This window comes from Molothrus ater, chromosome 9 (genome assembly GCF_012460135.2).
Source record: "Molothrus ater isolate BHLD 08-10-18 breed brown headed cowbird chromosome 9, BPBGC_Mater_1.1, whole genome shotgun sequence".
Classification (NCBI taxonomy): domain Eukaryota; kingdom Metazoa; phylum Chordata; class Aves; order Passeriformes; family Icteridae; genus Molothrus; species Molothrus ater.
Window position 1 is genome coordinate 559,922 of NC_050486.2, and position 15,606 is coordinate 575,527.

General features: G+C 49.0%; 1 protein-coding gene across 1 annotated transcript; it reads right to left on the reverse strand.

Moving 5' to 3' along the window:
• Positions 1-328: 328 nt before the first annotated feature.
• On the reverse strand, positions 329-15,328 carry UHMK1 (U2AF homology motif kinase 1). Its single transcript, XM_036387727.2, has 8 exons — positions 14,934-15,328; positions 13,638-13,930; positions 10,761-10,952; positions 9,888-9,982; positions 8,654-8,730; positions 5,225-5,323; positions 4,259-4,347; positions 329-3,789 (listed from the first exon to the last, which is right to left on the reverse strand). The coding sequence occupies exons 1-8, from the start codon at positions 15,223-15,225 to the stop codon at positions 3,643-3,645; spliced, it is 1,284 nt and encodes a 427-aa protein (XP_036243620.1). The 5' UTR covers positions 15,226-15,328; the 3' UTR covers positions 329-3,642.
• Positions 15,329-15,606: the final 278 nt, after the last annotated feature.

Genomic DNA, 15,606 nt, shown 5'->3' on the forward strand with positions numbered 1-15,606 from the left:
AAGGGCAAGATGTCCTGCTGCTGAGCCAACAGCTGTGGTGAAATTCCCCTCCTTAGATGAACTTGCCTTGTTAAAGCCCAATAATGATGTTAACAGCCCCCTCCATCCCACAGCTCCCGGCTCCCTGCCTCCAAGCGACGACCACCCCTCACTGGAACTGGAAGGAGTTCTGACAGCCATGGTCTCCAAGCACAAATACCAACGCTGCCATGGCTGGGCCACAGTCCTGTTGCCCCAGACCGAGGCCCTGCTGCTTGGTGACAGAGAACTTGCTCAGCTACATGACACATTTCAGTGTCCCAGAAGAAGGGCACGCTGGACAAGCACCTCGTACTGAAGCATGGTTTATTAATCATCTGTACCAAGCACACATCTGCTCAGCAATGGTGCGTGATGGGATACAGCAATTGACATCTAACCCGAAGGGAGGCACGTGGTTACAGGATCCGGCACAGCAGCAGGAAGTGTACTGAACCCTCTGGAAAGAACCTGGCTACAACACTGAGCTCAGGCTACGTTGTTACGAGGCTGAAGACCAGTGAGAATAAAATTAGGAATACAGCTAAGATTGGAGCTGACTTGTGCTTTGGCCAGTGATTTAAACACCAGTTACCCTACAACTAGGGTAGGACTGTGTAGGTCGGTGCTACACTGAGGGTTACTGGGGGGAGCAGCACAGACCTGGAAACCCAGAGAGCATCTGAGGGGAAACCCTCAACACTTGGGCACCTCAAGCAAGCAGTAATCTGGAGATGAGGAAAGCCAGGCCCATCCTAGACACACCACAACAGGCGCCTTGGACTGAATCACCATGCACACTTCAGATACAATCTAGAGTTAAGGAACTCAAAGGTTTTAGCAGGGCTAAAACTTATGCCAAGACACCAACAGGTCACTGAGACACCAGAGTGAGCTTCATCTTGATAGAAAAAGTCTTTGAAGGCAGAGTGTGAGGAGTAACAATGCTTCTAAATCTCCCTGTACCCCACAGCCTGCAGAAAAGTGGACCCAGTGACAGGACAGAGATCAACATTTTCCACTCTTGCCAGAAGGAATATAAAGAAAAGCAGCTTTGGATTTTTTTACCCAGCTCAGTGCTCAAGCCTGGTCAATGAACATCTGGAGAAAAATGTCTGGTATCAGGAGTTTGCATCATGAGGATTCATTTAGCCCCTGTTAAAGAAGCTGCACAAAACCCCAGCCAAACTCTGGTGGAAGAGCTGCCATGCTGCAGGAATAGGCTGTAGCTGCTCTCTGAAGATCAATCCTGGCCCAGCTCTATCTCTAATTGACAGAATGCTGACTGAAAAAGTCATGCTTGAAAGATGACAGAGCAGCTCACAGTCCTAGACAAATGATGTGAGAACTTTGAACACATTCAAGTTCCATACCCGCATCCCAGCATCTCCCTGTCCCAGTGTTGCTGTACGTGGCAGACCTCACACCCTGCACCCAGGGGAGCTCCCTGTGGCCCCACTGGGCTGGCACTCAGCAGAGCAGGAGCTTTGGGGTCTGCTCCTGCCAGCTCAATGCTGCTGCCATGGTGGCATTCAACACATGCATGTCTGGACCAAAGTGCTTTGACCCCTGGCTCAACCCGCAGGGACAGCAGTAATGCAGAGCTGAGGAGGTCAGCCAAGACCCAACCATACTTTAAACACTGCTCTCCACACAGGAAAACCCAGTTACCATTCAATTCCTCCCAGACACTAAAAGGTGCTTCACTCAAAGGACAGTTAAATTAAAAGCAATGAATCACACACCCCACCTATGCAAAGGCTGCTGAATAGCTATGTACACCAAAGCAGCATCATTCCCAGAAAAATCTGATCAGCAAATCACACCTTAAAACTCATTGTGGGATTTTATTTTTTTTTCTTTTCCCTGGCAAGCCCACCATCCCAAAGGCAACAGAAGAATTCAGAGATTGGTCCTTTCTGAGGGAGTTTGGTAAGGGCCACAGTAGACAGCACTATACACCAGCACAGAGAGCAACTCAGACTCATGAAATGCTACAGACATTGGATCTCCTGACACACCACGCAAAGGGCAAAAAATCAAGAGGAACTTTTTAAGTGTAGGATTCCATCAAGTCCAGCATCAGCAAGATGCAAACAGTAAACTGCAAGGTAATTCAGGTATTATTCCAGGGAAGGTCAGGGATGGTTCAGGCAGCTGTCGCAAGTATTTTGTCTGAAGAAAAGAATTCAGGAGGGCCTTCCTCCTCACTAAAACTGGGACCAAGACCACAAGCCAGAATACACTGGTGACTCTCTAAACAGGGCTGTTTCACACTGTGCCCATCAGGAGAAGACTGCCCACCCTGGAGGGAGAGGCTCTGCTGGGTGCATGGGTTAGGAAATCCATGGCAAACAGCCTCTGCCTGCCCCATGGCGGCAGCTGACTGAGCAGAGCGTGCTCTGGGGGGAAGTGATGCTGCTCACCACAGTGTCTTCCCCAAAGGCATGTGGCTGTTGTCCCTGACACTGTGAAAGACCTTCTCCTGGCCACTCCAGTCTGATGACTGCTTAAGCCCTTTCTGTACAGGATCTCAGATTGCCTCAAGCCCTTTTTGTAACCTTTGAAGGACCAAAAGTGTCAGTGCTTCTAATCTACAAGTCTTAATGGGTTAATGCAAAACCAAAACGCACAACACAGAAAAGCCAAGCGTGGGACCTACAACGGACAAATATTTGCTCTTATAAGACTCCCAAGGCAGGAGTCCTGCTGTGACACAAAGAATACTGTGTGCTGTAGCACTCCTTTCCAAAAATATCACCAAAAGACACTTACATATCACAGATGATTTGGCATCAGAGCTAGGGAGCATCAGTGCCAGCACAGGGTCTGTGCTAGAAAGATGAATCCACACGGTGGGGTTTTCACATCTACGCAGGATACAAAGTGCTTACAGGTTGTGTTGGGACTGAGGCTGGCACTGCTCTGATCAGGTCTCCACCATCAGTCCCAGCCCCCCCCAGGCATACAAGCAAGCTCAGCTCCCCACAGGCAGCATCACCCACACATCACTGCCCAGCCCAACATCAGCTGCATGGCTCTGCTCAGTCACAAGGACAGGGCAACCCCACAGGCTCAGCAGATCCAATTTCATTGCCTCTCTCTGCTCTATGTCAGGAGAAGACTCAAAAGTCCTCCTGGTCTGGTTTAGAGAGGATAGTGTTTCTGCTTCTTTATTTATCAACAAAAAGCAAGAAGGCAAGGCTTCCTCCTCCTCCAATACCGGAGAAGAGGATTTGGTTATAGGAAAGCTTAACAAAGAAATCCTCTCCCCGGCGCCAAGCCCAGCGCTAAGGCCAAGACTTTGGTCTCACTTCAAATCAGTGAGAAGCCCCGGCCAGGATCTGCTCGGCTCCCGGGCTGCCCCTGTCCCCACTCCTGCCCCTGGGCAGAGCCACACCCCCTGTAAATGAGCAAGCACAGCACACACACAAGCACGCCCAAAGCGGCCCGGCCTCCTCAGCACATCACAAAGCAGCAGTAAAGTTTCAAAGCCCATTCAAGTCCTTTGCACCTCTCCTTCACAGATGACTCGGAAGCAGGGCTAGGAAGCTCTTTTACACATTCAACTGTAAAACACGTGAGGAAGAGGAACAAGACAACTCTCCTGATTGTTGCTACTGCCTACAGCAAGTTTTGGTACAGATATCCTCTCTTATAGGCACTCAGTGGGTAAAACGTAGCCACAACAAACTTGCCATCAAAAATCTTTCCAGTCAGCATTTTTTGGGCAGCTTTGGAATCACCAGCATTTGCATATTCAACAAAGACCTGAAAGAGAGAGAGATGTAGGACTTCCAGTGCACCATGCCACTTGCCCCGTCCCACTTCTGCAATGGGGGAAACCATTCCTAAACAAATTTTTCCCCTCCATCCTTGGTTGAGCAGAGAGCACTGAAGCTAAGAGTTGAATCTTTAAACTGGGATTTCATCTCCTGCTCCTCCATTTAGTAAGGCGAGAGAAAGTATGCTGGTGGTCTATACCCTCAACAATTCCTCTCCCAGCCATTGGCTTCTCCTCTTCATTCCTTCCATTCATGCTAAAGCTGGTTGGGCACCTCCCAGTTTAGGTAACCTTACATAACCAGGAAGGAACCTGTGCTGTCCCTCAAAATAGCAATTTATTTTTAGCACTGTCATCAGCCAGGAGATTTCCAGGCACTGAGCAGCAGTCCTGCAGCACATGGAGTGTACACAGGAACACAAAGGAACACACAGCTTCTTCCCCCCATTCACTTACTTGGCCTTTACCAGGATTCTCCTTTGGAATAAGCAAGGAAACCACTGGTCCGTATTTCTGACACTCCTCCCTTATGTCTTCCAGGATATCTGGGAAAGGAAAGAGCTCGTTGTCTTTCACTTTGCAAACCAGGGTGAACCAAGAAACAAGCAAAGGCGAGATGAACACATCAAGAACACCTGGACAACAAATATTCCTTTCCTCTCAATTTAAAATAAACAAGCACCAGGTGACACAGCAGAAGCTGACACTGATTAATGGCCACGTAATGAGATGGAAGTGTCTGAAGTGAGGCTCAGGAACACAGACCCACAGACAGTGAACCTCTAGCAGCAGGTTCCAGTAGCTAAACCACTGGGCATTTAGGAGTGCCTGCTATGGCACTTGGAGGAGGGGACTAAAGGAGCTGGCACAATCCCTCTTTGTGTGAGCAGAACTGGGCCTTTCAGCTCGTGTCCCCAGAGTGCTCTGGTTTGTGCCGCTCATGGGGATCTGACAGCACGCAGAAACACAAATCCCACACCGTGGGGTCACCACCATGCCTGCCATCCACCACGCTTTAGGAACTCCAGTGAGAAATTTTAGTTCTCTGCTGAGATCTTGGCTAAGTTCATTAGCAAATTTTTAAGGATCTCTGCTATTGGGCTTCCGAGTCCTGTACATATCCAGCAGAAGCTGAGAGCCACAAACACATTGTGAATTCGGTGGGCATCTAACCAAAGAAGAAAATATATTTTTTTTTTTTAATCTGGTATTCTTCAAGAATTCCCTACAAACTCTGCTTTCTCTCTCAATCTCAGTCTATTCTCTGTTGGTGCAGTTGACCCCTTGCAACCAAAGCTCAGCTGGGCAGCTCTGTTTGCTGTTCTTGTGCCTATTAATTGATCACCTGCTTGCTCTTACATCCCCAGAGCCACAGAAAACAAAGTCTGTAAGACAACATTGCTATATGGGAATTGCACCAACCTTCATATTCTTCTTCACACTGCAGAGAAGCATCACTTAGAACATTTAGCAGCCTCAGCACAGGTGTGGGGAGCATCACCAAGTCTTCAATATGGGGAGCTGTTTGACACCCACAGAATTAAAGAAACAAAGTCAATGTCAAAGGGGCAACCAAAGAGGAAGATGACTCAATACACATTGTGATACTCAAGCACTAACTGCTCTCTGCAGTAGTTTTGCTTCTCTCCACTATTAACTGCATTTATAGTCTGAATTCTCCATTTCCACCTTATCTTTACCTGTGCACTGAGAGACTCTTCCAAAGGGTTCAGTTCACTCTGCAATTATTGCAGTGCTAGCATCTGAAATTGCTTTTCAAATTAAAGCCAGAATTGTGTCTACTTAGCCCAGTCTCAGAAACTGATGTGACCTCAAGAACTGTGCTAGTTGAACAAGCTACCCCATATATGTATGGAGATATGAGAAGATCAAAGGCATACTCTGCAACTGCCTCTCCTGTCACTGCTCCCAGACAAGCTGAAAGCAGGCTGGCCAGCCTCCCTAATTCCAATCTTCAGCTGTACTAAGGCACAGGCCTCATATCTCCTTAGAATATCTTTTAGTTCTTCCCTGAACACCATATAAACCTCCCTCCCCTCAAAATCCAACTGCAATCCACTGTTTTGAAGACCACCATACTTCCGCTACTTAAACAATGCAATGGTGTAGAATCAGGCATGGCCACAAGGTGTGTGAGCAGTGATCCGTGAAGGACTTCACAGGAGCAGAAATAAAACCCTCTGGGTGCTGGACATGGGGCACTTGGCTCTAGAAAACAAGCAGCTCCAGGATGGCCTGGAGCAGGGCAGCACAGATGCCACTGTGGGAGAAGGCAACAGCCAAGGAGAAAAGGCTAATGACAAGCTATGAGAGTCCCATTCTGAGGATAAGCAGCCCTCTAGAAACCCAAAGCCACAGAGACAGTGTCACTTCTGCAGAAAAACAGCTTGATTTCATGTTCCTGTACGCTAGTGACAGGCCATTAATGAATTTAAGATCTGGGCACCCGACTTGCAGTACTTGGAGAATGTTGATGCAGTTATTTGTTTTGGGAGCTACAGCAGCTGAATGAACATAATAGCAGGACCTCACAGCTCTGCCACTTTACAGTAAGAGGGGAGAGAAAGGAAAATGGCTTCATTTCTCCAGTCTGAGCCTTCTGACCATGCCTGCAAAGTGAGCTGTTATTTTCTAGGAAGTACTTTTCCCAGCTAAGCACACAATGCCTGTGAGGAAGTTGACATCTCTGTCAGGCACAGTCAGATGTTGATCTCACAGTGCAGGAAGAGATGCAAGGCAAGCACAGAAGCTGTAAATCTCCTGCCTGTCATGGAAGAGCCCTTAGGAAAAGCTCAGAGTGTGAAAGGCCTTATCAGTACAGATGATGCCCAAACATCTCTCAGGGGCAGCCCTTTGAAGAAAGGTGCTGTCTTCAGATAACCAGGCATGTTCCAGCTCTTAGTGCACCTCTAGGACTATTTGCAACCAAGACACATCAGATGAACTGAAGACTGAAAGAACATTTAAGTGTGACCATGGTCTTATATGCTACTCCTTTTATTTGCAGAATCATAGAATTGTTTAGGTCGGAAAAGACCTTTTAAATGATGAACTCCAACCTGGCATGGCCAAGCTCCCCACTAAACAATGTCCCCAGATGTGCCACATCTACACATCTTTTAATGGGCATAGTGACTCCCCCACTCCTATCGGCAGCCTGTTCCAATGTTTGACAACCCTTTCCCTGAAGACATTTTTCCTAACAACCAATCTAAATCTCCTCCACGGCAACCTGAGGCTGTTTCTTCTTGTCCTGTTGCTTGCTGCTTGGGAGAAAAGACAGACACTAAAGTAAATCTGTCCTTCATTTCATATGAGTTTTTTCAGAGACGGAGACAAACCAGCCCCTAGAACTAAGACACCTTGTCACTTGTACCCAAGTGACAAATCCATTTCTGGCAATCCTCTGCCCTAGGAGGTGCTTTCTGCCCAGCTCCTCTGCAAATGACAGGTGACACCAACCACACTGACAACACAGGAAAGAACTTGATGAACTGGAAAGTCAAGACTTAGCTGTATATGACAAGGAAAGCTATTCTCAGCTGTCTTTGCTCTAAACAGAAAAGCTGTGTCCAAGTGAAAGGCAATGACAGGTCATTTTCTGACTTGCTGGGAAAGCAGCAGTAAATGCTTCTTTGTGCAGACAAGCATATGTGCAAGTCTGTCAAAGAAAAGAAGCAGCAAAGAGAACCAAGCAAAATGGAAGCTGTTATATGAACTCCAAGCACTAACCACAGAAGCACCTTTCTCAGTACAGTTAGAGCTCTGTGTGTTTAAAACCAGCCCAGAGAGCACTGCCAATACACAATTCCCTCTGCTCTAAAGCAGTACTGGCTGCGAGGTTCAGCCATGGAAGGCAGCTCTGAGTAAAACAGCTCCAGCTTCTGAGACACATGTGAAGTTTGGAAACAGGAATGAGTTTGTTACCTTTGCCTGACATACAGAAATATCAGTATCTGTAAGAAGCAATACTTAATAATCTTGGCTGCAAGGTGCACCAAGGAGCTTAAGAAAAGCAGGGCTAACATTCAAGGGGAAATGCTAGCTCAGCTTGCAGCATTAATTCAGGCTTCAGAAAACCTGGAGGTACAGCTCCTTACTCTTGGTGCTCTTGAAAGCAGACAAGCTCTGGAGAATGCTACTCAGTTGCATCTGGAACAGAAAATAGGGAAGGACACAAGCCTAAACAGGGAGGTCTCAGCCCACCTTTGCTGACTGCCTGCAACACAGGTCTTGAGGAAACACCACTATTTTATTAAATCAAAGGGACAGCATTAGATGAAAGTGACAGTGACACCTGTCCATGATCTGCCACACAGGTTACTGCAGGCCAGTCACTGCAGAACCAGGCTGCCACCACAAACCACCTGTGCAGAGGCAGCAGCAGATGCCACCATCAGCCATGCCCAAGGTGCTCACCTTCCTGGTGATTTCTGAACTGGGAAACAGTTGGTGTAAGAAAACCCATCCACTCACCATAAACAGCACTGCCCTCTTCAAATGCACCTCAACAGTCAGAATGTTAGGTAAATATCCTGGTTATTTCTGTGCCCTCAGATGAATGCTGCTGCCAATACACTCTTGGAGACAGAGTTTAATCAGAGTCCAGCTAGGAAAAAGTGACAGCTTGTGGGGCTGCAGGAGTAAAGCAGCACTGAGAGCACAGGCAGACATCACTCTGATCTCCCTCCTGCGGCGCCATGGAGAGCTGGCAAGTGCCACAGAGGAGCAGCAACGAGGCCAGGCCAAAAAACAACAGTTAACTGCCCTCTGTGCTGCTTCCAGCACAAGCTGAGAGAGTCCTGAGCAGGGGCCATAGCCACAGCTTACCAAAGGGAATGCTGAAGAATGGGCTGCATAAAGCCTTCTCAGCAGAGGCTCGTTTTCCTTGGTCACAATGAAGCATGCTGTAAAAGAAGACACCTTTATGTTCATGCATATGATATTCCTGCACTGACACATTCCACTCAGGCTGGAAGCTAGCATAGAGGAACACCCTATCTTTGGGGTGGTTATGGTACAAGGAGAAGAGTGGGGAGCACATCTTGCAATTTGCAGCTGAAGCACACCAGAAGGATCCCCTGAAAACATTTTGGGTAGATGGAGGAGCAGGCTTTCCTTCCTGATGTCTCTCAGCACCAAATACTGAGAACTGCTCACTTACAAGTCTACAAGGAGCACAGCATGTTCCAGCTCCACATCCTCAGGCCATTCATCCCATACATGCAGTCCCACGAGAGTGATCACACTCCAAGGTGCTCCCACATCTTTTCTTAAATGGGGATCAAAGCAGCTAATAACCCAGAGCTTGCCTGAGAATATCCCTAACTTGGCTTTACCAGGGGCTCCTAATGCTATTTGTGCCAAGTTGTGTCTTCTTCCCTCTGTAGCCTCAGAGCACAGTTACAAGACAGTGAAAACAACCCCCTTGGCAGACTTCTCAGGAGAGTTGCAAAAGTGCCTTTGAATCTTGGCAGCAGTGGAGAGCAGCACTTTCTGCCCCCTCCCTCATATTTATGATAACAATCCCCAAAAGCAGCAAAGTCTGCAGTTTTCTCCAAATACAATCTCTCAGCTGCAAGTGCAAAGCACTGAAACAGCAAATGATCAACATCATGACTGACACTCTCTATGTGCTTACTCCCATATTGTGCCAAAATCGGAGGAACTGAAACATCTCTGCTAATGCTTGCACTTGTTACCAGCACACGGGAAGAGGGAGGAGAAAAAGAAAAGAAAAGAAAAGAAAAGAAAAGAAAAGAAAAGAAAAGAAAAGAAAAGAAAAGAAAAGAAAAGAAAAGAAAAGAAAAGAAAAGAAAAGAAAAGAAAAGAAAAGAAAAGAAAAGAAAAGAAAAGAAAAGAAAAGAAAAGAAAAGAAAAGAAAAGAAAAGGAGAAAAATAAAAGAAACAGAAAAGAAACAGAAAAAGAAAAAGAAAAAGAAAAAGAAACAGAAAAGAAAAAGAAAAAGAAAAAGTGTTAGGTGTGGGCTCCAAGTTGCTAAGAGCAAGGCTTGACTTTACAGAGCACATCTTTAAGCAACAATTATCAAATATGCTACAGTACCTTTTGATAAGGTCTCTGAGGTGATAAGCTGGAATGGCTGAATTAACCACCCCCTCACTGGCAAATATGCGATCAATGATGACAGAACTGTTTGTCTGAAAAGAAAAAGAAACAGTGATTAGGGAGGTAAAAACCAGACTGTGCAAAGCTTGCAATATCCCATCGTTTTCCAGAGTGGATGCAGAGGGCTGTGGTTTTCTGGGGTTTTGTGAGAGATCCCCAATGCCCAAGCCTCACATGTTAAGCTAGCAGGCTCACATCAAATCAACTTTTTCCCATTTGCCAGCAAAAGCTAGAAATGTCCACATGCAAGAAACTTTTCTGTTGCTGTGGAGATTCTGATGCTGAAAGGATACTCCTTCTGGGAAGAGGAGCATAAAAAGTTATTTCACACAGAACAGAGGACAGTCAGGTTCCAGGCTCACAATACAGAGCTTTCCTCTTGTTTTCTCAGGATACAGAGTTACGAGAAGACCCCCAAATTACAGCTAACATTAAACTAAAGCCAGCAAATAATTCCTCTGTCACTGTGCTGCTGAACTAGCTGACAGTCATCAGGCATTGGTTTTGTTCTTCCTCCTATGCCACAACTACAGGCAGCACAGCTTGCCTACCAAATCTAGGCAAGACACAGGCTCCAAAGAGAGTCTCCTGGAACACCCCTATTTCAGTAACCTGAACACAAGTAGCATTCAGACAAGGCAGTCCCACAGGGCAGGTGGGTCTTTAAGGCTCAGGAATCTTAATTCTCAAGACAATAGGATTAGACAAACATCCTGGAAACACTACCTAGTTGCCAGGTGCTACCTCACAAATCCAGATTATGAACAAGAGGCAGAAGGATTCATTTGGTGCAAGCAAGAACTGTCTCACCTTCCATTCCTGAGATTGGACTGTATGTTTCAGTTTCATTCCTGAGAACATTTCCAGTAAAACGATTCCCAGGCTCCACAGATCCACAGCAGAGGTACACTCTGTCTCACTCTGGAGCCCTGCCTGTGCCAGGCAGTTCTGCAGTTCTGCCTCTGGAGCCCGATACCCGTCTGTTTGAATATATTTCACATCCTACAGGAGACAAAACACAGGGAAAAAGTTGATTTTCCACACTCAGGTTCTCCACTCTATCCTTAAATCAGTTCTGATATTCTTCCAAAGGGGTCTTCAAAATACTATTGCTAAATTGACAGAAAGCACTGTAGAGCCAGTTGTGCAAGGCAGGCAGTTCAGCTCCCTATACTGCTGTGCTGAGGGAAAACCAGGACTGTCTGGAAGAAAAACATCTCCCAGCAAAACAGCACTAACATCTGACCTCTGAAACACAGCATTGCTGGGAGGAAGGGGCTGGATGTTCCTGTGGACTGGCCCTTTAACCTCTCCTACATGCAGATGATGCTAGAAAATTTGGAATAAGGGTTGAACACCCACAATATGCTCCCACATCGGCTGCCTGAGAGCACAGACAGCCCTGTCTGAGCAGTGAGCACCAGGAGCTGCTGCCATTGTTCAAGTGCTGATGCTCTCTGGAAGCAAGCAGCTAAAATGCTCAGAGAAGGAAATCATCAATGGCACTTCCCATGCACCTCTTCCATCTCCCCTTGAAGCCTCAAGTGCTGCACAATCAGTACCTGCCCAGCTGCCGTGGCTGGCACAGTGAGAGGAAATGCCCACACTGGAGCTGCCTGCTCCAAAGAAATGAGGGAATTATAGAATCTCAGAGGTACTGGCTGAGGGGCTGCTCTGAAGGCTCCAGTCCAGTCTCCTGCTAACAGGCAATACCTGGTCAGTCAGCTGTGGCTTTGTCCAGCCAAGTCTTCTAAGTGTCCAAAGACAAACTGCATGCTGGATCTTTTTAACATGTTGGGGCTCATTTTAGACACACTGATGCAACACAAGGAATGACAGAAGAATATGCAAGCCTACTTCCTCCTGGATAAGGCATAGGATTAGGAATTTTTACCATGAGAATATATTCAGAACAAGATTATGTGGTTCTCTGACTGAAAATAAAGTTTACAGAAGACATCTTCCAGCATCAGAGCTCAAAAGTGGTTTATGATCTTAAAAATTATCCACAAACTGCTCATCCTTATCCCTCCTCCTATCAGTAGGGAGCAGAACCTCCAGCATGGCAATAGCAGCAACTTGGCAGGCCCCCAAACAACATTTAGAGATAGAGAAAACACTGTGATCAATGGCACCAGCAAAAAGAGAGAGAGGGAATTTCACTCCTACCACCTAAAGCATTTTGAGAGCTGTAAAGGTTGAAACTTTGCTCTGTGTACAACCATTCCCTGCTAAACAGCAATAGCAGGAAATTTTGTGTAAGGATAAGCTTGGCAGGGCTGTCACAAATAAAAGTAGCATGGTCTTTGACTCAGATAAGGAAATTATGCATGCAGGCTGCGGCCCAAGGCAGGGGTGGGGACGGGACTCTGGTACCTGGTGCACATTCAAAGCAAGGTCAGAAGGTTCACACATACAACCAGTGTGGTTTTGAGAAAGGGCAAAGGAAACTCAGCCCAAAGAAAGTAGACTGGCAGAAACCAAGGAAGCAAATAAAACACCTCATCAAATATTATGAGGCAATTCACACAGCAAGCAGCAAAACACAGACCTGAATTAAATAAAAATACCTGCATTAGACACAGGACACCAGGAGTGTGTATTTTGCTGATAGACAGCAACAGATTAGCACCGGAAACTCAGCCAAGAATGTGGGAGAACTGAAGACAACACGGGGGAGTTAAGAAGTCCAAACATTAAAAACAACTCCTGCACCAAAGAATTCAGAGATAGGTCACCCACACAACCCCCTGATATTCACAATCAGTGGGCTGTGCTGTCAATACCAGGCAAACCAGTAAAAAAGTATATCAATTTAAAACTGCTAAGTGGGTAAAGTGCATGGAATAGGGACAAACCAGGACACTGTAGGAAGGCACAGAAAAAATTACCATCTATCACCCAGTGATTAAAGGCAAGTGTGCTGCAAGGTTACCTGATGGAAAAGCTTTACTGAGACTCCTCACAGGCTGCTACTGAGAGAGGGAGGAGTGAAAGGAAGATCTATCAAGCCAACAGCAGAAACTCCTGAGGCTCCTTGCTTCCATCAGAAGCCATGGACGAGAGTAAAATGGGCAAGGACAAACAACTCATAGCACCAAAACAAAAGTGACAGCAAGGAGACAGAGCAGGAGACCAGCAAATGGGACAAAGAGTACAACAGACACTGCCCACCCAGGACCAGACCATAGACTTTTGATACGTGTGGGAAAGAAACATCCAGACTCCCTGAGGAAGGGAGGCTGTTCAAGATAGGGTGAAAGTAAAGGCAAGCACAAGGACACTGCCAGAGATAACACACTTGGTTAGGGAGGCTGATGGCAAAGCCTGGATTACTACAACACATGGTAAAGGATGATAAAAGGGAATTCTACATTTCTGGGTGCTCCCACTCAGCTGACCACATAAAAATGAGCAAACTTTCCAGGAAGCTGAGACACCACTTTTCTCAGTGCATCATTAACACTGGAATTTGTAGCACAAAGGCTAAGACATCAACAGAAACCAGAGACATGCAAGCAGAATGGAAACACAGCTTCAGTCTCTGGGGCAGACATAACTTCAGCCTTTCCAGTTAACCCTCAGCACCAGCTCAGCTCCTACTCTGATCAGGTCACTTGGAAAACATCACAGAGCCACACAACTCAACACAGAGCCATCTTGCCTCAAGAGTAGCACATTCCAAACCTGATTCCCCTCTTTGAAGCTAAGTCCAAAGTCAATGAGCTTAAAGCACTCCTCCTCTGCACTCCACAGGATGTTGCGTGGCTTGAGGTCTGCGTGCACATAGCCTTTGTGGTGCAGGAAAGCCAGGGCTTCCAGGACATCTCGGGCGCAGTGCTGGATCATCCACATGGAGCAGCCCTGGTTGCTGGAGTGCAGCAGCAGCTCGGACACGCTGATGTCCAGCAGCTCCAGGAGCAGACAGCGAGACGGGCCATTGGCAGAGTAGTGGTTGGTGAACACGCCATAGAGTGTCACTACAACGAGACACGGGGACAGGCATGGGTAACGAGCACCAGCCAGCACCTCCCACTGCTCCACACGAAAACAGCTGCAGCAGGCAGCTCGGATGTTTTGTAACGGGTGATGTTCAGAGAGATGGAGAACCAGGGAGGAAGAAGCAAGGGAAAAGCAGCCATTTCCCCCCTACGAGCTTCAGAGGACAGGCTGGTCTCACAACACTCCCCAGGCTCTGCTAAAGTGACAGGGCTGAGCGCTCCTGCTCAGAAGGACAGTCTCTGGGACATGGATAAGCATATCCCAGTGGGCAAACTGGACACAGTGCCACTCTTTAGAGACCTGTCAATCTCACCCAGTGACAGACAAACTTTGCAGAGTGGGAACCCATGTGCTGTCTGGGTGCCCAGGCATTAAAAAGCATTTCGTGCCGACAAAAAATATCAGTGGTGGGTGAACTTTGGCACTTCCAGCAATCACATCTGACACACAGCTTCCTCCCTTCCCAGGCCCATTCCCACCCAGGGAAGCAGCCCTGGAGCTGTAGCACATGGGAACACACGGTCCACAGCTGGCCCGCAGGGACCCCAGTCCTTGCTGGGGCTCTGGCACCCTGCCCAAAGGAGGGCTCCAGGGTGCCCCGCCTGCAGGGACCCCCTCTGCCCATCTCTCCCACCCACCCTGGAGATGTCACTGCAGAGCCCCCACCCAGGGAAGGGGTGGGGTACCCAGGAGCACCCACTGCAGGGAAGCTGCTTTGGAGTGTCCAGGCGAGGGTCTCTAGAATCTGCCCACCCAGGGGTGCCAATCCGAGGGGCATATTGACCTGGGAATGCGTCTGGGGGCGAGGCTGCCTGTATTCCCAAAGCAGTCGGGAGTTCCCTTCCCTGGCTGCGAGGGCGGTCTGGAGACACCAGTTTGGCAGGGGGAGCCTGCCCTGGGGGTGCTCTAGGGACAGAGGGTGCCCGAGCAGGGGTGTTCGGGGATCGGGGGAGTGGGGCAGGGGTGCGGGGGTGCCGTTACCGATGTTGCGGTGCCCGCGGAGCTGCTCGAGCGCGGCGCGCTCCTTGCGGAACCCGTACTCGGCGCAGTCGGCGGCGGGCAGGCGGGCGCCGGGGCGGCGAGCGGGCCCGGGCCGCGGCCCCGGGGGCGGCACGAACTCCTTGACGGCGCCGGGGGGGGCCCGGGGATCCCCGCAGCAGCGCACCCGGTACACCGAGGCAGAGGAGCCGCTGCCCAGCGGCGCCTGCACCTCCCAGAGCCGGCCCAGCGCCTCCAGCAGCGGCGGCGCCGCGCCCCACGCGCACCCCGACATGGCGCCGTCCCGCTTCACATCGCCGTCCCGCCGCGGCCCCGCCGCTGTCCCGGCACCGGCCCCAGCCCCTGCCCCTGCCGCCGCCGCGCTCCGGCCGCCATGACACCGGAAACGGGGCGGCACGGCGGCAGCACCGCCCTCGGTGGGGCGGGGCCCTCGGCCCGGGAGCGAGCGGATCCCCCGGTACTCCCGGGCCCGGTGCCCTCTGCTCCGGTACGGGCGGAGTCCAGCGCCCTCAGCACTGCTGGGGGTCCTCAGCCCAGAGACCAACCAGGGCTTCCGCTGGGATCGCGTCTCCCCAGTACCCCCGAGGTCCCTCAACAGCCTCGGAGTTCCGTCCCCTCAGCCCAGGCACCGGCGGGCTCCCATTACCGCAGCACC

Bases quoted from the DNA above. Each gene is read 5' to 3' on its own strand.
- UHMK1 (XM_036387727.2), bottom strand. From the start codon at position 15,225: ATGTCGGGGTGCGCGTGGGGCGCGGCGCCGCCGCTGCTGGAGGCGCTG. The intron at 13,931-14,933 runs GTAACGGCACCC...GTCTCGTTGTAG, and splicing joins CCGCGGGCACCGCAACATCG to TGACACTCTATGGCGTGTTC. The intron at 8,731-9,887 runs GTACTGTAGCAT...CTTCTTTTACAG, and splicing joins CTCAGAGACCTTATCAAAAG to CATGCTTCATTGTGACCAAG.